Genomic DNA, 16,134 nt, shown 5'->3' with positions numbered 1-16,134 from the left:
CTTCTCCACCACAAGGTCACACTGCTGACCTATGTTCAGCTTGTCTGTGAGGATCCCCAGGTCCTTTTCTGCAAAGCTGCTTTCCATTCATTCAGTGCCCAGCCTTTAATGCTGAATAGGGTTACTCCACCACAGATGCAGAACTCCCCAAGAGTCTTTGTTGAAACTTCACAAGGTCCCTGCCAGTCCCTTTCTTCTGCATGTCAAGGTCCCTGTGAATAGCAACCTTCCAGCATATGCTCAGTTTCCACCCTGAAAACTGGCTGAAAGTGCTCTTCATCCCATCATCCATGCCATTAATGAAAAAGACCCACTGATATTATATACAACACTGATTTGTTATTCTTTCCTTTAAAGAATACACATTCCTCTGATGCTTCTTGAGGTCAAAGTCCCTGAAGGTATGAACTAATGTCCTGCCACAGAAGTCAGTCAAGAAACAAAGTTTGAAGCAAGTTTGACATCTGTCCAGTAGCCCCAGATAACAGACATATCTGAAAACATAAAAGGATCTGTTCTCTCAGCCTTAGCTCTAATAACCATCTGGTCCTTGTCCTTCCACCCTCAAGCATCTTGCATGCAGATGCACGCCCACAGCCTGCAGAGTTGGTTATGGGAGAGCAAGTAAGCTGTTGAAAACATACCATGAGGTTGCCAGCCCTTCTGCACTAATATGAAATGCAATTACAAGTTGCAGCTTGAACCTGCTTTCTGACATAGTGACAGGGTTATCCTGGATTTATATGAGCAGCTGTGAAAGCAGAATTTGACCCTTGATTTGGGGATTAATTTATACAGGTAAAGACTGAGTACAGATGACAAGTGCACAGAATCTTGAGATAACAAGAGTGAAACAACAGATTGTAAAATGAAATCAGCTGAGTTCAGTCAGGGCTATTTCCCCTTTAGTGTCTCAAATTCACCAAAGTGAAACCAAAGAGAGGATGTTTTATTCCTGATTATTGGGACCACTCATTCAAAATGCCTGTTACTTAGGCCCAACATTTTCAGCACCACATGAAAAACAAATTGAATGGTCCACTTCTCTCATGGAGTGTATCTCTCATTTGAGAGGCAAAACTGTGGAAGGGAAGTTGATGGACTCAACCCTCATGGGAAGGAAAAGCCTTTTAAGTTTCCCAAATGAATGACCCATCTTTCCTCTGTGATGCTGTCTGTCAACAGTTAACAGCTAGCAGTGACAGGCTGAGGAGCACGGTCTGGGCAGTGGGCAGAGCTGATGGGCCCAGCTCAGCCATTGTGCTCAAAAGGAGCACTCTGTTCCTTCTGCTGCCGTGTCCGCACTCACTGAGACTGTTGTTCCAGCCTCACGCCTCCTTGTGTGGAGGCCAACAGCGAGGCTTTGTTCAAGAAGCAGCTGCTGAGAAGATGTCCAGTCTCATGGAATGACCAACTGACATTTCTCCCCCTGCTCATTAGTAAGCAGTGATTTATTAGGAGAACTGGGGTGGGTTGCCTGGCCCATTTAGTTTGGAGTAAAAAGCCAGTGTGCCCCAAAAGGGATTCCCTCATAACAAAGGGCTTGAAACAAAGCCAGGGGAACTGGCTCTCCAGCACCTTCTTCTCATCACCTGATGGAGTGAGGAAAGAGACTGGCTCATGCCAGAAGGTGAACAGGGCATGACTGGATTAAGATGTGTCCCAGCTCTGCTTCCCTCAGAGCTCACACCACATCTGTGCTGCATGACGAGTGAGCTCAGTTCTGCCAGGGCCTGAGCCAAAGATCCTGTTCAACTGGATGACATGTTGTTTATTCAATAACCTTTTGTTACAGGGTGGATACAAAGCAGTGAGGAAATGGTTGAGCAGTTGGGAGGATCAGAGTAACTGAGGAAACCACAACCATTCTTTTGCAATCTTTGCTGCAGCCCAACATGATCATCTGGTGATGTCCACATATAGGGGCAGGGATGAAGGAACATCTGCATGGTCTTTCCCCCTATCCCAAAAGTGCCTGCATCCAGCTCTGGGTTATAGCATGGAGATAACTTGTCTTACCTCTCTGACTGTACCATAATTAAATATGACTTTAAAATAATAATCAGTCAGGGTCAGACAAACAAATAGATTTCTTTGAGCAGCCTGGGTGTGGTTGGTGAATTTTCATAGCTCAGAGTAGATGACACTACTTGTCTGATTTCAGGTGCTCTTTCTTCTGTCCATCTGTGTTAAAGGTGTATCCAGTCCTCACAATTTCCAAACTGCCTTGCATAAAAGACTGGTGCAAGACTATGTTTTCCCCACTTTTACATCAGCAGGGGAGTCCATGAAACAAATAAAGTCTCATGCCCCTAAGTGGAGTAGAGAGGAAACACCTCTGGGTATCCCCTGCACCTTTCCTCACCCAGACATTTAAAGCAAAACACTACACTGCTGCATATGCGTGCTCCATCAGACACATCAGCTGTGTGGAGCCTTACTGTTTATTTATTTTTAGTTTGCTGTGGTCTAGCTGCTTCCTGGCCCACAGTGTTGTTTCATCTGCCTTCACACGCAAAAAAAAACCCCAAAAAAACAAAGGCTGCATTTGTCTTTCCAAGTCCTGACTTTCAAATTTCTCAAATGGAAACAACTCTGACGGCTCTGAAAAATACCATGTGGTGCAAGCAGAGATCTGGAACTGTGTGATCCCAGTATGAATGAAGGGTGAGGGCTAAAGCAGCAGAGATCACTTCACCAGGGCAAGACTGGGCTGCAGAAGTCTGTAATGATCTGCTCAAAAATAACAAGAATAATGTGGAAACCTCCATTTAATAAAGCCCATCTCAAAGTGTTTACAAAGTGCTGTTGTGCTACAGGATACTCCCCTAGGGCTACACTGGTTTGTGATAAAATTATGGGCACATTTCAGCATCATTATGTTATAGGAGATGTATCCAGAGGACTTTTTTCCTGCATGAGCTGTGGTGCCTCTGGGAGGTACCATCTCACAACCACTAACAGAACCCAGGCTCAGGCAGCAGCCTGGGAGACAGCAGGGGGAAATAGACTGTCCAGTTGAAAGATTGTGTTCAAGAGCTTGTTCAGTGCATGGGAAAAGTTGCATCTTAGCTGTAGCAATAATTTTATAATTCCTATAATTTCAAAGAGGCTATAACTGCATGACCTAGTTTCCTCAGCAAGCTGTGACTGCTACTCTGAGATCCAGAGTTATAAGATCAGTGATTCCAGAAGAGCTGAAGCTCATAAACAAGTGGTTTCACTTTGCCTCAAGCTGTTTGGTAGCTGCAGGGTGGTATCCCAGCTCATCTCTTTCTATGAGAATCCCCACAGCCAAAACAGAGTTAGAGAAGGAAGGCAAAAGTAAGTTCACTCTCTAGCTATTTATTTATAGGATGACTTTTCTCCAAGGTCTCAGAGTTGTCTCACTGCCTAAGGAATTCTAGGGTGTACTGCAGTATCTGAACTCTCATCCTGCAATTGCATGCTGTGGTTTCAGCTCCTGTGTGTCCCACACAGGGGTAGCATTCCTCACCACTGCCTGGGAGGCAGATAAGCCTGTCTGCTACCTTCATTCAACATTTGGAGAAGGAAAGGCAGGGAAAGGTTTGGGATTGTATGGAGTAGGGAGTCAAAACAGGGATAAAACAGCACTGGCAGGGCAAAGAGCCATCTCCTCTGGGGTCGCCTGTAAGAGGAACCTATACCTATCAGCTGGAAAAAAGTGAAAATGCCCACAACCCATTGTAGGCCTCCTTCAAAGGAAAGGAAACAGCGAGTGTCATTCTTCCCCACAGCTCTGCAGAAAAGCACATTGAACCTTCCCTGCTCCAGTGCTATGGGCTCATCCAGAGAAAGCAGAGAGAGCAGGCTGCTGTGGGTCAAAGGGCCCACACCCAGCACCAAGGAGCAGTGGTGCTGCTCCATGGGCAAACCAGCTCCAAATAACATTTGCCAAGGCTTTCCTGACTCCATCCCTGGAGACTGCCCTGAGCCTGCCCAATCACAATGTCAGGGACTGCTGCTGTCCAGAACATTCCTGCGTGCTAATGTACGTGAGCTGTTGCTTCACACTTGCAGTGCTACCCTAACTCTTGTTCTTATTCATTCTGACATCCTTCTTGGTCATTTTCCCCTCTCAGTTTGACCATGTTTAGTTCTTTTTAATCTTTCTGTGTAGACCAATCCTTCCCAGTGCTATGAATAAATAAAAGCCTTCTGTTCTCATCAACAAAATGGTCTTTTAACAGTTGCAAGAACAACATAGCAATCACTTGGAAAAAAAAAAAAAACAAAACAAAAGCAGCTAATATTTGATGCATTTAAAAATATCTGCTCCAGCTATTTTCTACATTTTAGAAATAAATCCTTCATTAAACAGAGAAAGCAATGAAAAAATTAATGGAGAGAAGAAGCACCAGTGGGTGTCTGAGAGGGACCTGCTAACCCATCAGAAATGCTCACCACACACAAAGCAGCAGCAGCAGGGCTGCCAAAGCAAGCTGAACTTCAGTTAGAAACATCCAAGGAATGTGAATAAGCTGTTAGAGCTGCAACCTTCCCCTCTGCTTTGATCTGACATTACACATAACTCGAGAGTAGGAATCTCAACAGCTTCAAAAAGGGTGAAAGGGTCAAAGGTCTTCATGTACCAGGACAGGTAGAGGGTTTATTCCTCCTGGAGAAAGTAGGATGAAAGTGTATCTGGTGACTAGGAACTGCCACCAGGTTAGGGCTGAGTATTCTATCCCCCTCATCCTTATGTAAAACAGACACAATACCCATAAGTAGCATGAGCAAGTAAAGGTGAAAAAGAGGGTTAATTTCAACTATGACTAAAAAGTGAAATAAAAAAGTAAACACATTTTTGTGGTCCCTGTATCTTGCAAATGTGTTTCTGGCTGCTATTAGTTGACATGTACTTTTGAAGGTGAAATTGTGGTTTTTCTGGGCTCTGGCCACGTAATGCAGCCATAGTGCATTTAGATCTCAGCAAATGAGATGTTACAGGAAGAGAGATGAGGATGGCTGGAACATCATGTGCTTTACCAACTCAAAATGCTTGGTATGAGAAAACAAAGCCACATTCTCTAGCCTTTATTCTTGTTTTCTTTGGCTCTCAGCTTTACAGATCCCTAAAATTACTGTGTTAAAACTAAAGGAGCTGCAATCTGCAGTGACTGAAGAACTGCAATATCACTCCACTTTGATGAATCCCCCAGTTATTCTTTCTGAGAGCTTTCCTAAATTGATGTCCAATAACCTAATATGTTTGTCTCTTTCTTATGTCATCAGAATCTTGCCATAATAAAATAATAGTAATACAGAAATGAAGTTGAAAAGGTGAGATGTTGTTGCAAAATACCTAAACTTGCGGAAATAGCAAGGTCATCCCAGCAGCCTTAACTCTGCCATCATGAAGCTGCATGCCAAGCAAACCCAGAATTCATGGGAAGCAGTTACCTGCCTGTTAAAACACCTTATAAGAGACCAGAGGAAAAAGATGCTGTGTTACACAGAAATTCCATTTTCCTCCTTCAGAGGGCTGATAGAAACCAAAGCCATCTAATAATATTAGATGTAAGGTAAGGTTAAGAGGTCTTCTGGAATTCAATTTCCACCGTCACCATGGAAAATTTCTAATACATATCTATGAGATCCAGCAGTTTTGTGACTACAATGAAATATCCCAAAGAGTAAATGTACAAATCTTCACATATTGAGAAAAGTGAGCCAGAGGTACCTTACACTAAGGGGCAATACTAAGACACAAATTGGAGTGCACAGAGTGTTTGTTTCTCTGTGAAACACCTTTTTGCATAAGAGGAAACTGATGCAGAGCAGCCTTTGGCAAGATTTAGAGCCCATGTGTGAGCTCCTACAGAGTCAGCAATAAAAATGGAAATTATATTTCCTTCTTTTGACTGAAGGATAGACACAACATAAATCAGTCATGTCACACACATTCCAACCCTGGTAACTTCCTGGGTCATTTGGGAAATCTTGCCTGCCACGCTGTGGAACTGCATTAATGATCTCATGGATAATGCACCTGTATTGGGAATTTTATCCATGAGAATACCAGAACCTGAACAAATATCCAGGTCAGGAAGTCTATATTGAGCTCACATGACTAAGAGCCATGGTATGAGGTAGGGGACAGCTATTACAGTGCTAACACAATTAAATAATTGATATTACCCAAAGATATCCAAAGGAAAGGACACAAAAGGGAACACACTGCTGAAGTGGTTTGGAATAGATAAAATATCAGAGGAAAACTTTAAATTTCCCAGTCTGACCAGAGCAGTTTTAGCAATGGAGGCATTTATGTCCTTCAGCTTTCACTGGCATTTAACTCAGGCTATAATTTGTATTTCATCAAAGTTTATCCTTGGTGGTTGCCTCTTTAAGTGCAAAGATTATTATACAGAACCTAAAAGATGTTAATTGTCTTTTTAACTTACAGTGAATCAAGGCTCGTTACATCAGCTCTTTGTGTAACACAATTGTGTTTCCATTGTTCTGCTTTCAGGTTCCTTTTCACCCTCTCCTCTTTACTGATCAGGAAAATGGAATTTACAAACAAAACTGTAGGTCTGACAGGGTGAACAAAGTTGTTAACTGACCTGAGGAACCAGATTTGTACTAACTGCACTGGTTTATCCAGCAATACTAGTGTATTCTTAAAAAAAAAAAAAAAAAGCCTGAAACACCAAGAAATATTTATGTTTCTCTAGCAAAAAAGATGTTCAAGGAAAAAGAGAGCAAATAGTCATGCAGTACAAAACATGCCTGACAGGAACATAAACCTCTCTCCATCAACAGAGGAAGCATTGTCTGTATCAAATCCATGTGATAAATAAATGTTTTATCATTTCTTCTCGATTTGTTGCTTCAATTAATGCTATTTTAACTCTACTTCTCAAAACCTTTATAAAGTTTTATGGGAATGAAGAGCTAAGGCATGGTGTTAAGCACGCACAGAGAGCAACTGCAATCCCTCGCAGCTCATGGAGACTGAACAAGTTGTTTGTGTGTCCTGGAGTTCAGTCACTTTTTGTATGGCCTGGCTGTGGTCTGCTAACAGCAGCATGGGGCCTGTTCCATCCCCCACCCCATGAAATTTATGCCATACAGACAAACAGAGGGGGATGGAAACACTTCCTACTGGGATTACTGCAGACTCCTGCTAGCCTACCTCCAGCTCAGAAGAAATGGCATAAAAATGAGTGAATCAACACTCAGAAACACTCTGCCTGCACTGGAAGTAAGAGATTTAGGTGCTGAGTTAAGATACTTCTGCACAGGTCAACTCTCTTTGCAAAGGCAGCCTCAAAAATGGCATGCGATCAATTGTTCCAAAAAAAAGGTCACATGGGTTTTATTTATTTTCCTTGCAAGCTGTCTTGAGGACTAGATATTCTATTTTTCAGAGAAAATATAGGGGTAATTTCTGCATATCAAGTGCAGTGCTGTGATCAAAAATGAGTCACAAGAGCAAGGGAAAGCCTTGGTACCAAGATTAAGTAAGGTTTTGCCTTTCCTCTCACAGATAAATGGTGCAATGACTCATGTACATTCAGGATCTTTAAACTCAAGTTACACAGCCCTGTCTTTGAGGAGACCTAGGGGCAGGTTTGAGTCTGGCTTCAGCCAAGTAAATTGCAGTTTACTTCCCAATGTCAGTGGATAATCTGCCCAAAGGACATCAGATTTACACCAAGATTTCAACCTGTCAGCTGAGGATCTGGCCTTGCCTTTTGTCTGCTGCCATTCATCAATCCCATTGATTAATTTTGCTGATACTGATACTGATGGAGTGGCTGTCACAGGGAGCAGTAGTCTGCAATGATAAAATCAAAGCAAAGATCTCCAAGCACAAGGAAGTTATGAAGTTGCAAGGGTGATGTGTGACAGGAGGCTACCAGAGAACCAGGGTGGGTGGTTCAAAGATGTTGCTGGGATGTCCAGATCCACGCACTGCAGGAGACCTGGTGACACTCAGCACATCTCCATCACAGCACGGGGCATAGAGCAGGGACAGCTAAGTGTAGCTGGCCCAGCACTGCCCCACGCTGCTGGCTGAGAGCCAAAGGTGTGCTGCTGTGTTGTCACAGCCTGGCACCTCCTCAGAGGGTTTCTCTCAGAGCTGAAGCATGCACAGCCAGCTCCAGTCTCTCTGCTGGAGTGTGGAGATGTGCTCAAAGGTGTCTGTGATGCCTTCTTGCCTCTCAAGGGTGCAGCTGTCTCATTGTATCAGTATATGAAAGCTCTGCTGACATTTCAGCTTCCCGTCTGGGATCACTTAGGACATTGACTGTGAATTGAGCAGAAGTGGCGCCTAGTCCCACCTCCACAGTGGGCAATACCACTTCACCCCCAAGAGACAAGTAAAGAAGAAATAATCCCTTAGAGTGAGGTCAAAAGGCTAAGGAACACTCAAAGCAAACAGGCATAGCTTTTACAGATTCAATATGCAGATCTTGACAGAGCAACAGATAATCCTTTTTTCATTTATGTCTGGTTGTAAATATTTTATTGGCTCTTCTCTCACTGCTGAGTAGCTGTAATGGCATTTACTTCAGCAAAGGCCTGAGCTGCTGTAAATCAAGTACAGTTTTAGGCTACTCACCATGGTCATGGGCAAACACAAACAAGTTGAGTCCTGTCAGCTTCTGGGCCAAGTCATCGTAGCGGCCGCAGTGCTCCCCAGCGCCGTGGGCGATGAACACCAGGGCCCTAAATGGAGCACCAATGTACAAATCAGTAACTTGGCAATCACCCTGCAAACACTGCAGAGCTGCAAGGGAAACCATTTCATTCAGCAACAGCATTTCAGACATCAGCAAACACCAGGCAGGTAAAGAACTTGCAGAGCTTGAATAGAGGGGAAACCACTGTCACCCTGGCCTGCCATCGACCTGGCCTTCAACAGGTTGCTGTAGGATGGGTTACAGGGAAGGCAGCTGCCCATGGGCCAGAGACAGCATGCTGCAAGTTCAGGGTGCAGGTGGGCATCAGCATCAGTCCCTGAGCTGGATATCTCCATGGGGGCTTGAGGCTCTACAGGGCTCCTCCAGTGTAAGTGATGCCATCCGTTTCTTTTGGGACCGGTATCTCTCTGTGATTCAAATACCAACACTGTCCTTAATTTTATAACCTCAAACATTGTCTGATGCTCCAGAACACTCAAAGGTGGAATTTCAGCCAAAGAATAGGTTTCTAGCTCTTTGCTTGGAGTTTGGAATTTTATCTTTTGACCCAATTATGGTAATTTTACCATTTCAGTTTCTGCCCCAAAACAATTGCTTCACTTCTATGATTAAAGTGACTCTTACTGTGCAGACCAAGATAATAAAAAACTAGTCTAATAGACACTTATTTTTGCACATGCTTATCTTTGAATATTCCAGTTTTATGAATAATACCTTTTACTGGAATGTCATCAAATGAAAGTGACTGAACTTGAACTTCCCCAGTGTTTCTGCTAGATGACAAAATTAGGATAGACTTGGGCCAGAGCTATAACAGAAGTAGCAATGAGATGACAGAAGTTCTGCTGGATTTGACAGGTGACTATTTAAAATCCAGTTTTAGCAACATAAACATAACTTGTTTGTTTAAAAGGACCATTTGTCATTGCAACATCAGCAACCACAAAACCATTTGAAAGCTACAAGTTTGACATTTTCAGTACATGAACAGTGAAATATTACAAGAACTGACAACATAAAGCAATGACAGCAGTTAACAGCTAGAGAATTCCTCAACTTTATCTTAATTAAGGTTTTGAATACCTTTTTAGACAGTGTGTTCACAGCAATGAACTGCTTAGGTCTTAATATATTTAAACTTTAAAAACATGTTGGATGAGGTAGAAATTCCCGTTCTAGCTCTTTAATTAGCACCTACTTTAAAGCATTTTTCCAGCTGGACAATTTAAAAGAGCATCCATCCAGACTGTACAGAATCCACTGCAAACACAAAAGCAACAAGGCAAAGATGCTCTGGTATCTGTCTAACACCAATTAGCAGGGGTGACATTAGGTCATGTGCCATATTTGACTTGCTGTGCCTTACAAATCCTCTTTAGTGTCACTGAAGGTTGCAAAACAATCTGTGTGGAGCAGTCATTCCTTCCTTTATCATTGTCCCTGATCAATTGATTCATCAAGTTATCAATGCACCTGGCAGACAGACTGATTTTTGGAGTGCAGGATCTATTATTCTACCTCCAAGTGCTGAAGAAAGTGAGACATTGCTCATTCAGTGGAGAATATTAACTTTCTTCCTGTGGGCCCATTGCCCTGATATGCAACAGACCCAGCCAGGCTAAGTCTCTCTCTGCCATTCCTCCTACTCCCATACCTCCTACCACCTTCAAGCTTGACAGCTTCCTTGCTCAATGTCTTACTTAAGCTCTTTAGGGGACCTATATTTGTTTCTGCTGACTAGGCACAGAGATAAAGGTGCAACTTGGCTAACTGAATATAGCCCTTCATTTCTCAGAGAAATATTATTTGAATTTATGAGTAAATGGCACTAAGTGAATGAATCTAATGGGAAGCTGGCAAAGAGATCTCTTCCAGGAAATTCTTAGTCCTTCATCCCTGAGACAGCAAAGCTCTTGTTTTACTTTTATTTACACTAATGCAGCATCCTTCTAGATGCTAAGAGTTCTCACTCTGTGAAACCAAGTGAGAAAAGATAAAAACCCAAAGCTTCAGAGAGGCAAGGTGTTCCTGTGACCTTTCCTTCCACCTGGAACACAATTTCCAAGTGTTACAGAACTGAGCCTTTGCACACCACAGGGAACACACCTGGGTTATTATTTGTCTGCAAAATACTGAATAAAAGCCTGAGCTTGTTTGCCTTTAGATCTCTAATGACAGCAGCTGGTGAAATTACTTAGATACTTTTGCAAGTTTGATCCTATCAATAATCATAAACAAAGCATAAAATATCCAATTTGTTACATTGAACAAAATCAGCCTTTCCTGTTGTTCAATAAAAAGTGAGAGTGGCTTTACTCACTAAAAACTAGGTCACATCTACACAGCTCTTTAGCTCCAGCTTTCAGGTCTAAGCACAAGTGCCACATTTTGAACACAACCTTCAAAAATTGAAATTAGTACAAGTATCATCTGAACAAGGATTAAAGGAGTTGGCTTTTTCACTTAATCTCCAATTTTCCATTACAAAGTAAGTTTAGATTTGGCAAATAATACCTGAAGGCAGTGTAACAAATACGATTTAACATATTTTCACTAGCAAGCTGCCAGGAAAGTACAACAAACTATTAGATTGACTGACAGCAATTCTTTCCTGTATGTAAACATTTTTGCAGATATCCCTGCTCTTAAGTCACAGTCTTCTCCTTCCTTACCACAATGGCTGGAATAACAGATTATCAGAGATTGCTTTCAACAGAGTAATTTAAAATTAATATGGATCCTGCAGTGTTTGTGGTTTTGCAGGACTGCAGTGCCTTTCTGTGCAGTCTCAATGAGAATTTTGTTAAAAAAAGGTTTGTATCAAACTGGTAACAGGGAGAGATTTCTTCACTCCCAGCTCTTGCAGTTGTGCTGCTGAAATCCTTGGAAGTTTGCATGTAGCAGGTAGAAAACATTGTGCACAGCCTGCAAAGCTCTCTGCAAAGTGACCAGTGCCTGGATCCCTGCTAGTTCTAATGTCTAACCAGAGGCACAGAAAGCTCATGTATCTTCGGATGCTTCAGGTGGTTTTGGCTGGTGGAACTGTGACTGAACACCTTGAAATAGCATGGCTTTGGCAGCTGCTCAGCTCCTCTCCCAGCAGCAGGACTCCCCCAACTCGCTGGGCTGTGTCTGAACACAAAGCCAAGGTGTGAGCGAGGCGTGACCGAGTCCCACGCTCCTCTCTCACCCAGCTCTGCAACAGCAATTACGGGCTATTCGAGGAAACCAGTTTATTGACTGCTGTTTGCAAAAGCAACAGATGGTTTTTGCAGATTTCTGCCCTTCCCATGGCCTTTATCACCTCCCCCTCCTGCCCCTCCCCACTGCAGGTTTCTGCCTCCTGGTACTGCACAGCTTGGCAAACAAATGCAGTTGCTTATTACAACTAGAAAGCAGAATAATATTTGTCTTTAATATTCAAATCAACTACTGGCTGTGTTTAGTCCTCTTCCATTAGGAGGTTATATGCACCTGTGACCTGTCCCTGCTCCCACATCTCCCCTGACTGGTATCAGTCTCTCCTATATTCCACCTGCAGCCTGTTAAGCTTTGTAAAACACAGCAGTGCTACACCATCAGTTAATACAAAGCACCTGCAAACACCCTGCCCTTTATTAGGGAGGGTGGGAATTGTGGAGGCCAGGCTGCAACACAGTCAGTGTGCACAAATCCACATGAACACAATGTTCTCCTCTCCTGCCTCCTGGAGAGGTCACCACCTGATCCAAGCTTTAGCTGTGTCCAAGTTATTCCTTATTTCTTACTGTAGCTTCACATCCACTGATATTTCTCTTCTTGTGTGGGCAGCAACTTTGCAGGGCAGGGTCATGCTTTAGGTTACAGTTCTAGGAATGTCGTGGTTTGACCAGGAAATGAGTTTCTGGAAAAGTTGTGGTCAAACCAAAGAAAGGCAGTACCAGGTTTAGAGGTTCTCACTTTCTTTTTTGCTGTCTTTTTTGTCAAGGGGCAAGACAATTGTTCAGAGATACAATTCCACAGTCAACTGGAGGAAAGCAATTCTAGGGAAAATAAATTGCAGTACTGGACTAACACACATGAGCAAGAGCCCTCTTAAACCAAGACTGTTAGAAGAAAAATGCGCTGAAAGCACACCCAGAAAGCTGCTGTGCTGTGACACTTTGCAGACCTGAAACACCACTCAGGGCTTGAGTCCTGCTGGGCATAAGATCCATGTTTTTGCTTTGCTTTGAACAAAATTCATGTTGAAACTGAACTAGACAAAGAAGGTTGCAAGCAGGATGGTGTGACTTTAACATCTTGTGTCCTTTGGGGACAGAGCCACTTCTCTGGGACCCCATGCATCCTCTTTTATTGCCAGAAAATAACCCAAAACATTAGGGCTGAACCAAAGAACGGAAGACAAGCTTCCTATGACTGCATATATGAAAAATGCAATCTTTTCCACCCCATTCAAAAGCATCCCTCTTCAGAATAATATTTAAGTACTTGCCTTAACCTCAGGAAACTTTCTTCAACACATGAAAGTCAACAGGACTCTCCAAGTACAGGATGACAGTTAAAAAAGGATTTATAAATGCTGTCCAGAATAAGGACTGAGTCAATCACACGCAGAAGTGATTTCCTGAATCAAGCCCTCACAACTTAAGTTAATACCATGTTATTCTATGTTAGGCAACTGTGCTTTTCATTTGGTCTTATGGATGTTGTTACTAGAACCAGATCAGCTTTAACAAAGAACATCTGACTTGCACAGTTTTGAATTCCAGACACTAAATTCCTAAAGTAATTTTTAAAAACAAACTGACAGGAAAGCTCTGAGCCAGCTAAGCTGCCAGAAAAATGACTGGCTTAAGTACTACATTTTGTTGTGTTATTTGTGCTGATTTATCAGTTCCTTTGTAGCTGAACAATTAACTTTTATTTACCAAAAACTGGCGACATTTTTGGACAAGCAAGTGGATAGTCACTCACAGATCTTTTAGTGTGTTAAAAATGTTATGTGTGTATTTTGCTTCCAAAGTGTATTGTAATGGAAAATCACTGTAAGGTGTTCATTCTTGTGTTAGCTGGAAGAATGGGCTTCGCTATGAGGATTAGCTATCTATCATATAATAAGATTTGTTGAGGTTTAAGAGTCAGTCTAATTTTCTACCCTTGGTATTTGCTTAAAGGTTACAAAAAAATATGCAGCTAATTTAAAAGAACACGTAATGAAGAATACATTTTTTTGTGATCCAAATTATTGGTGATCTTTTCCTTTTCTGGAGGGTTCTTCAGGCCCTTGCTTTGGGTGTAAGACCCAACGTTTGGAAGGGGGTTGTCTCTGTCCCTGCTCTTTGAGACAGTTTTTTGCATTCTTTTTTTCTGGAGGTGATTTGTGCCTCAAAAGAGCCCTGAAAAACCTTGGGCCAGGTGTAGGGGTTACAAAATGCTATAGCAATCTCACTCATGTTATGAATGTTTGTGATCTACACACTTAGCCATGAGTTCAGCCTAGTGTCTCCAGTTAGACAGGAATATTTATGGTGTCAGGTGTGTCCCTTCATGCCAACCTTCCGGCTCTAGGAAACATCTGAGTTATGTCCCCCTGGAGGTGCAAGAGGGAGTGACTTTTCTCCCAATTCCAATCCATGTTTCAAGAAGGCATTCCCCCAAGGGCATTTCTTGCTCTCTTGCTCAGGTTTCTGCATTCTTAGCCTCTGCCCTACTGCCCCACAGCTTTCCCGTGTAGGCCCAGCCTCTGAGGAGCCACCTCTCTCTAGCAGCTCTATCATTATTTTTCCCAATTCAGGGGAAAAAGCAAATCAAAACGTCAATAGCCTGGAGCTGAGTCTCTATCAACCTTCTCTCCAAATCACAGACCCTACAGCATTAGCATGGAGACCTCACAGAGCTCTGAATCTGGAGGAGTTTATCTCTAGGGCTTAACTTTGAAAAACCTTCATGCATGAAAGAATGTGTCAGGGGAACCTGCACTGTGCTCACAATACACAATTTCTGCTTGACAGAGCTTGTGGGGGTTGAGGGTTCTGTACATTTGTGTTTGATGTGGTTTGATCTAGACTAGTAGAATCAGTAGCTTTATTCCTGTCCAGATCTCAAATTGGCAATTAAAAAATAAGCCTCTTCAGCAAGCTCTGCTTCCTGCTTCCTTTCCTCATTTCATCATTTCCTCAGGCTTGAAAGTTCCCATGCAAGCCCCTCTGAAGGGGATTTAAGCACCATCTTGCTGTCTTACACCACAGAGCTTCAGAGCACAGTCTTAAAACCTGTGCCTGCTCCTGTAAGCAACCCTCTTGCAACATGTGTGCAAGCCTGGCCTCCTCATACATCTCAAAATCACAGCTCCTCACAAGAACAGAGTTAGGAGGACATTTCAGAACTTCCATGTTCTGAAAGTGTCCAAAAGGAGTAACATGGCTAAATTTTCCAACCACCTCAGAAAGTGCAGACATCATAAATCAGCAGAGCAGAGACAGAACCGGTTAGTACAAATATATTTCATAACAAAAGGTTCAACAGGATCCAGCTAGAGCCAGCACAAAACAATGTGCAGAAATAGTTTAAGCTGATTTATTGTAGTTTCTCAAAAAAGCAAGCCCTCACTGAGAATAACTCATGAGAGGTCTAATACCAGGAGAAGAGAGGAAGGAAATTTCAGGTGGGGGTGGGAGAGAAAGAATTATTAGGTCCTTGCAACTGCATAGCTCTGGCTAAATCTCTGCAAAGTTAGCACTTAAGATCAGCTGTATTTAGTTTCAAGGAGGCTTTGCAGTAATATTTTAGGGGACATGAAGCTGAGATCAGAGGTGAAATGCCTGGTGTGTAGCTTAAAATTCATGGGTCGGATCTTCCCACCCTGTTCTTGAATAAAACTGAGGAGGAGGGATTCTAGGGTTCCATGGACTGCCCTGGGGAGACACTCCTCCACTTTGATATCAGAGATGGGATTTGCCTTGGCAGAAATGACTGCCAGACCTGCTGCTCTGAACCTGCAAGACAGACAAGATCCCTGGGGACTTGGGCAGCTCAGGGCTGGATTGTGGCTTTCCTGTGGCTGCTGCCCTTCTACAGAGCACAGAAAGCCTTGAAGGAAGGTTTATGACTTCTGCTTCCAACAAGAAATGGGTAGGAATTGCAACACACACAGGACCAAGGAAGGGATGATGTGGGGGGGACAGAACTGCCCCAGCACCTGGCTGGGAGGAATGCTGGAACTGGACATCCCAGCCCTGTGCTTGGCTCTGCTTCAGCCCTTGCTCAGTACAAGGGTTACAAGGGAGATAAAATGGAGGTCATATCTCCCAAGGGGAGCTACAGGGATAGATGCACAAAGTAGTCAGTGTCTGTCTAAAAAAACTGTGCAAAACATTGCTTAAATAGAAGACGTGAGCTGCAAAATTCAAGTCAACCTGAAATCATCCCCACATTTTTTAGATTAGATTTAGGGTGTGGAGGGAGAATATAGCAA

The 16,134-nt window shown here is 42.9% G+C and overlaps 1 protein-coding gene across 4 annotated transcripts in view; it reads right to left on the bottom strand.

Annotated features, from left to right (window-relative positions):
- MGLL (monoglyceride lipase) overlaps positions 1–16,134 on the bottom strand; it is an 80,845-nt gene that overhangs the window by 32,417 nt on the left and 32,294 nt on the right. For all 4 annotated transcript variants that reach the window (XM_064432711.1, XM_064432713.1, XM_064432712.1 and 1 more), the window contains exon 3: positions 8,597–8,703. In XM_064432711.1, coding sequence (XP_064288781.1) covers positions 8,597–8,703 — 107 coding nt within the window. The remainder of the gene's footprint in view (positions 1–8,596; positions 8,704–16,134) is intronic.

The sequence above is a fragment of the Passer domesticus genome, chromosome 9 (genome assembly GCF_036417665.1).
Source record: "Passer domesticus isolate bPasDom1 chromosome 9, bPasDom1.hap1, whole genome shotgun sequence".
NCBI lineage: Eukaryota > Metazoa > Chordata > Aves > Passeriformes > Passeridae > Passer > Passer domesticus.
This window is presented reverse-complemented; position numbering and strand designations above follow the sequence as displayed.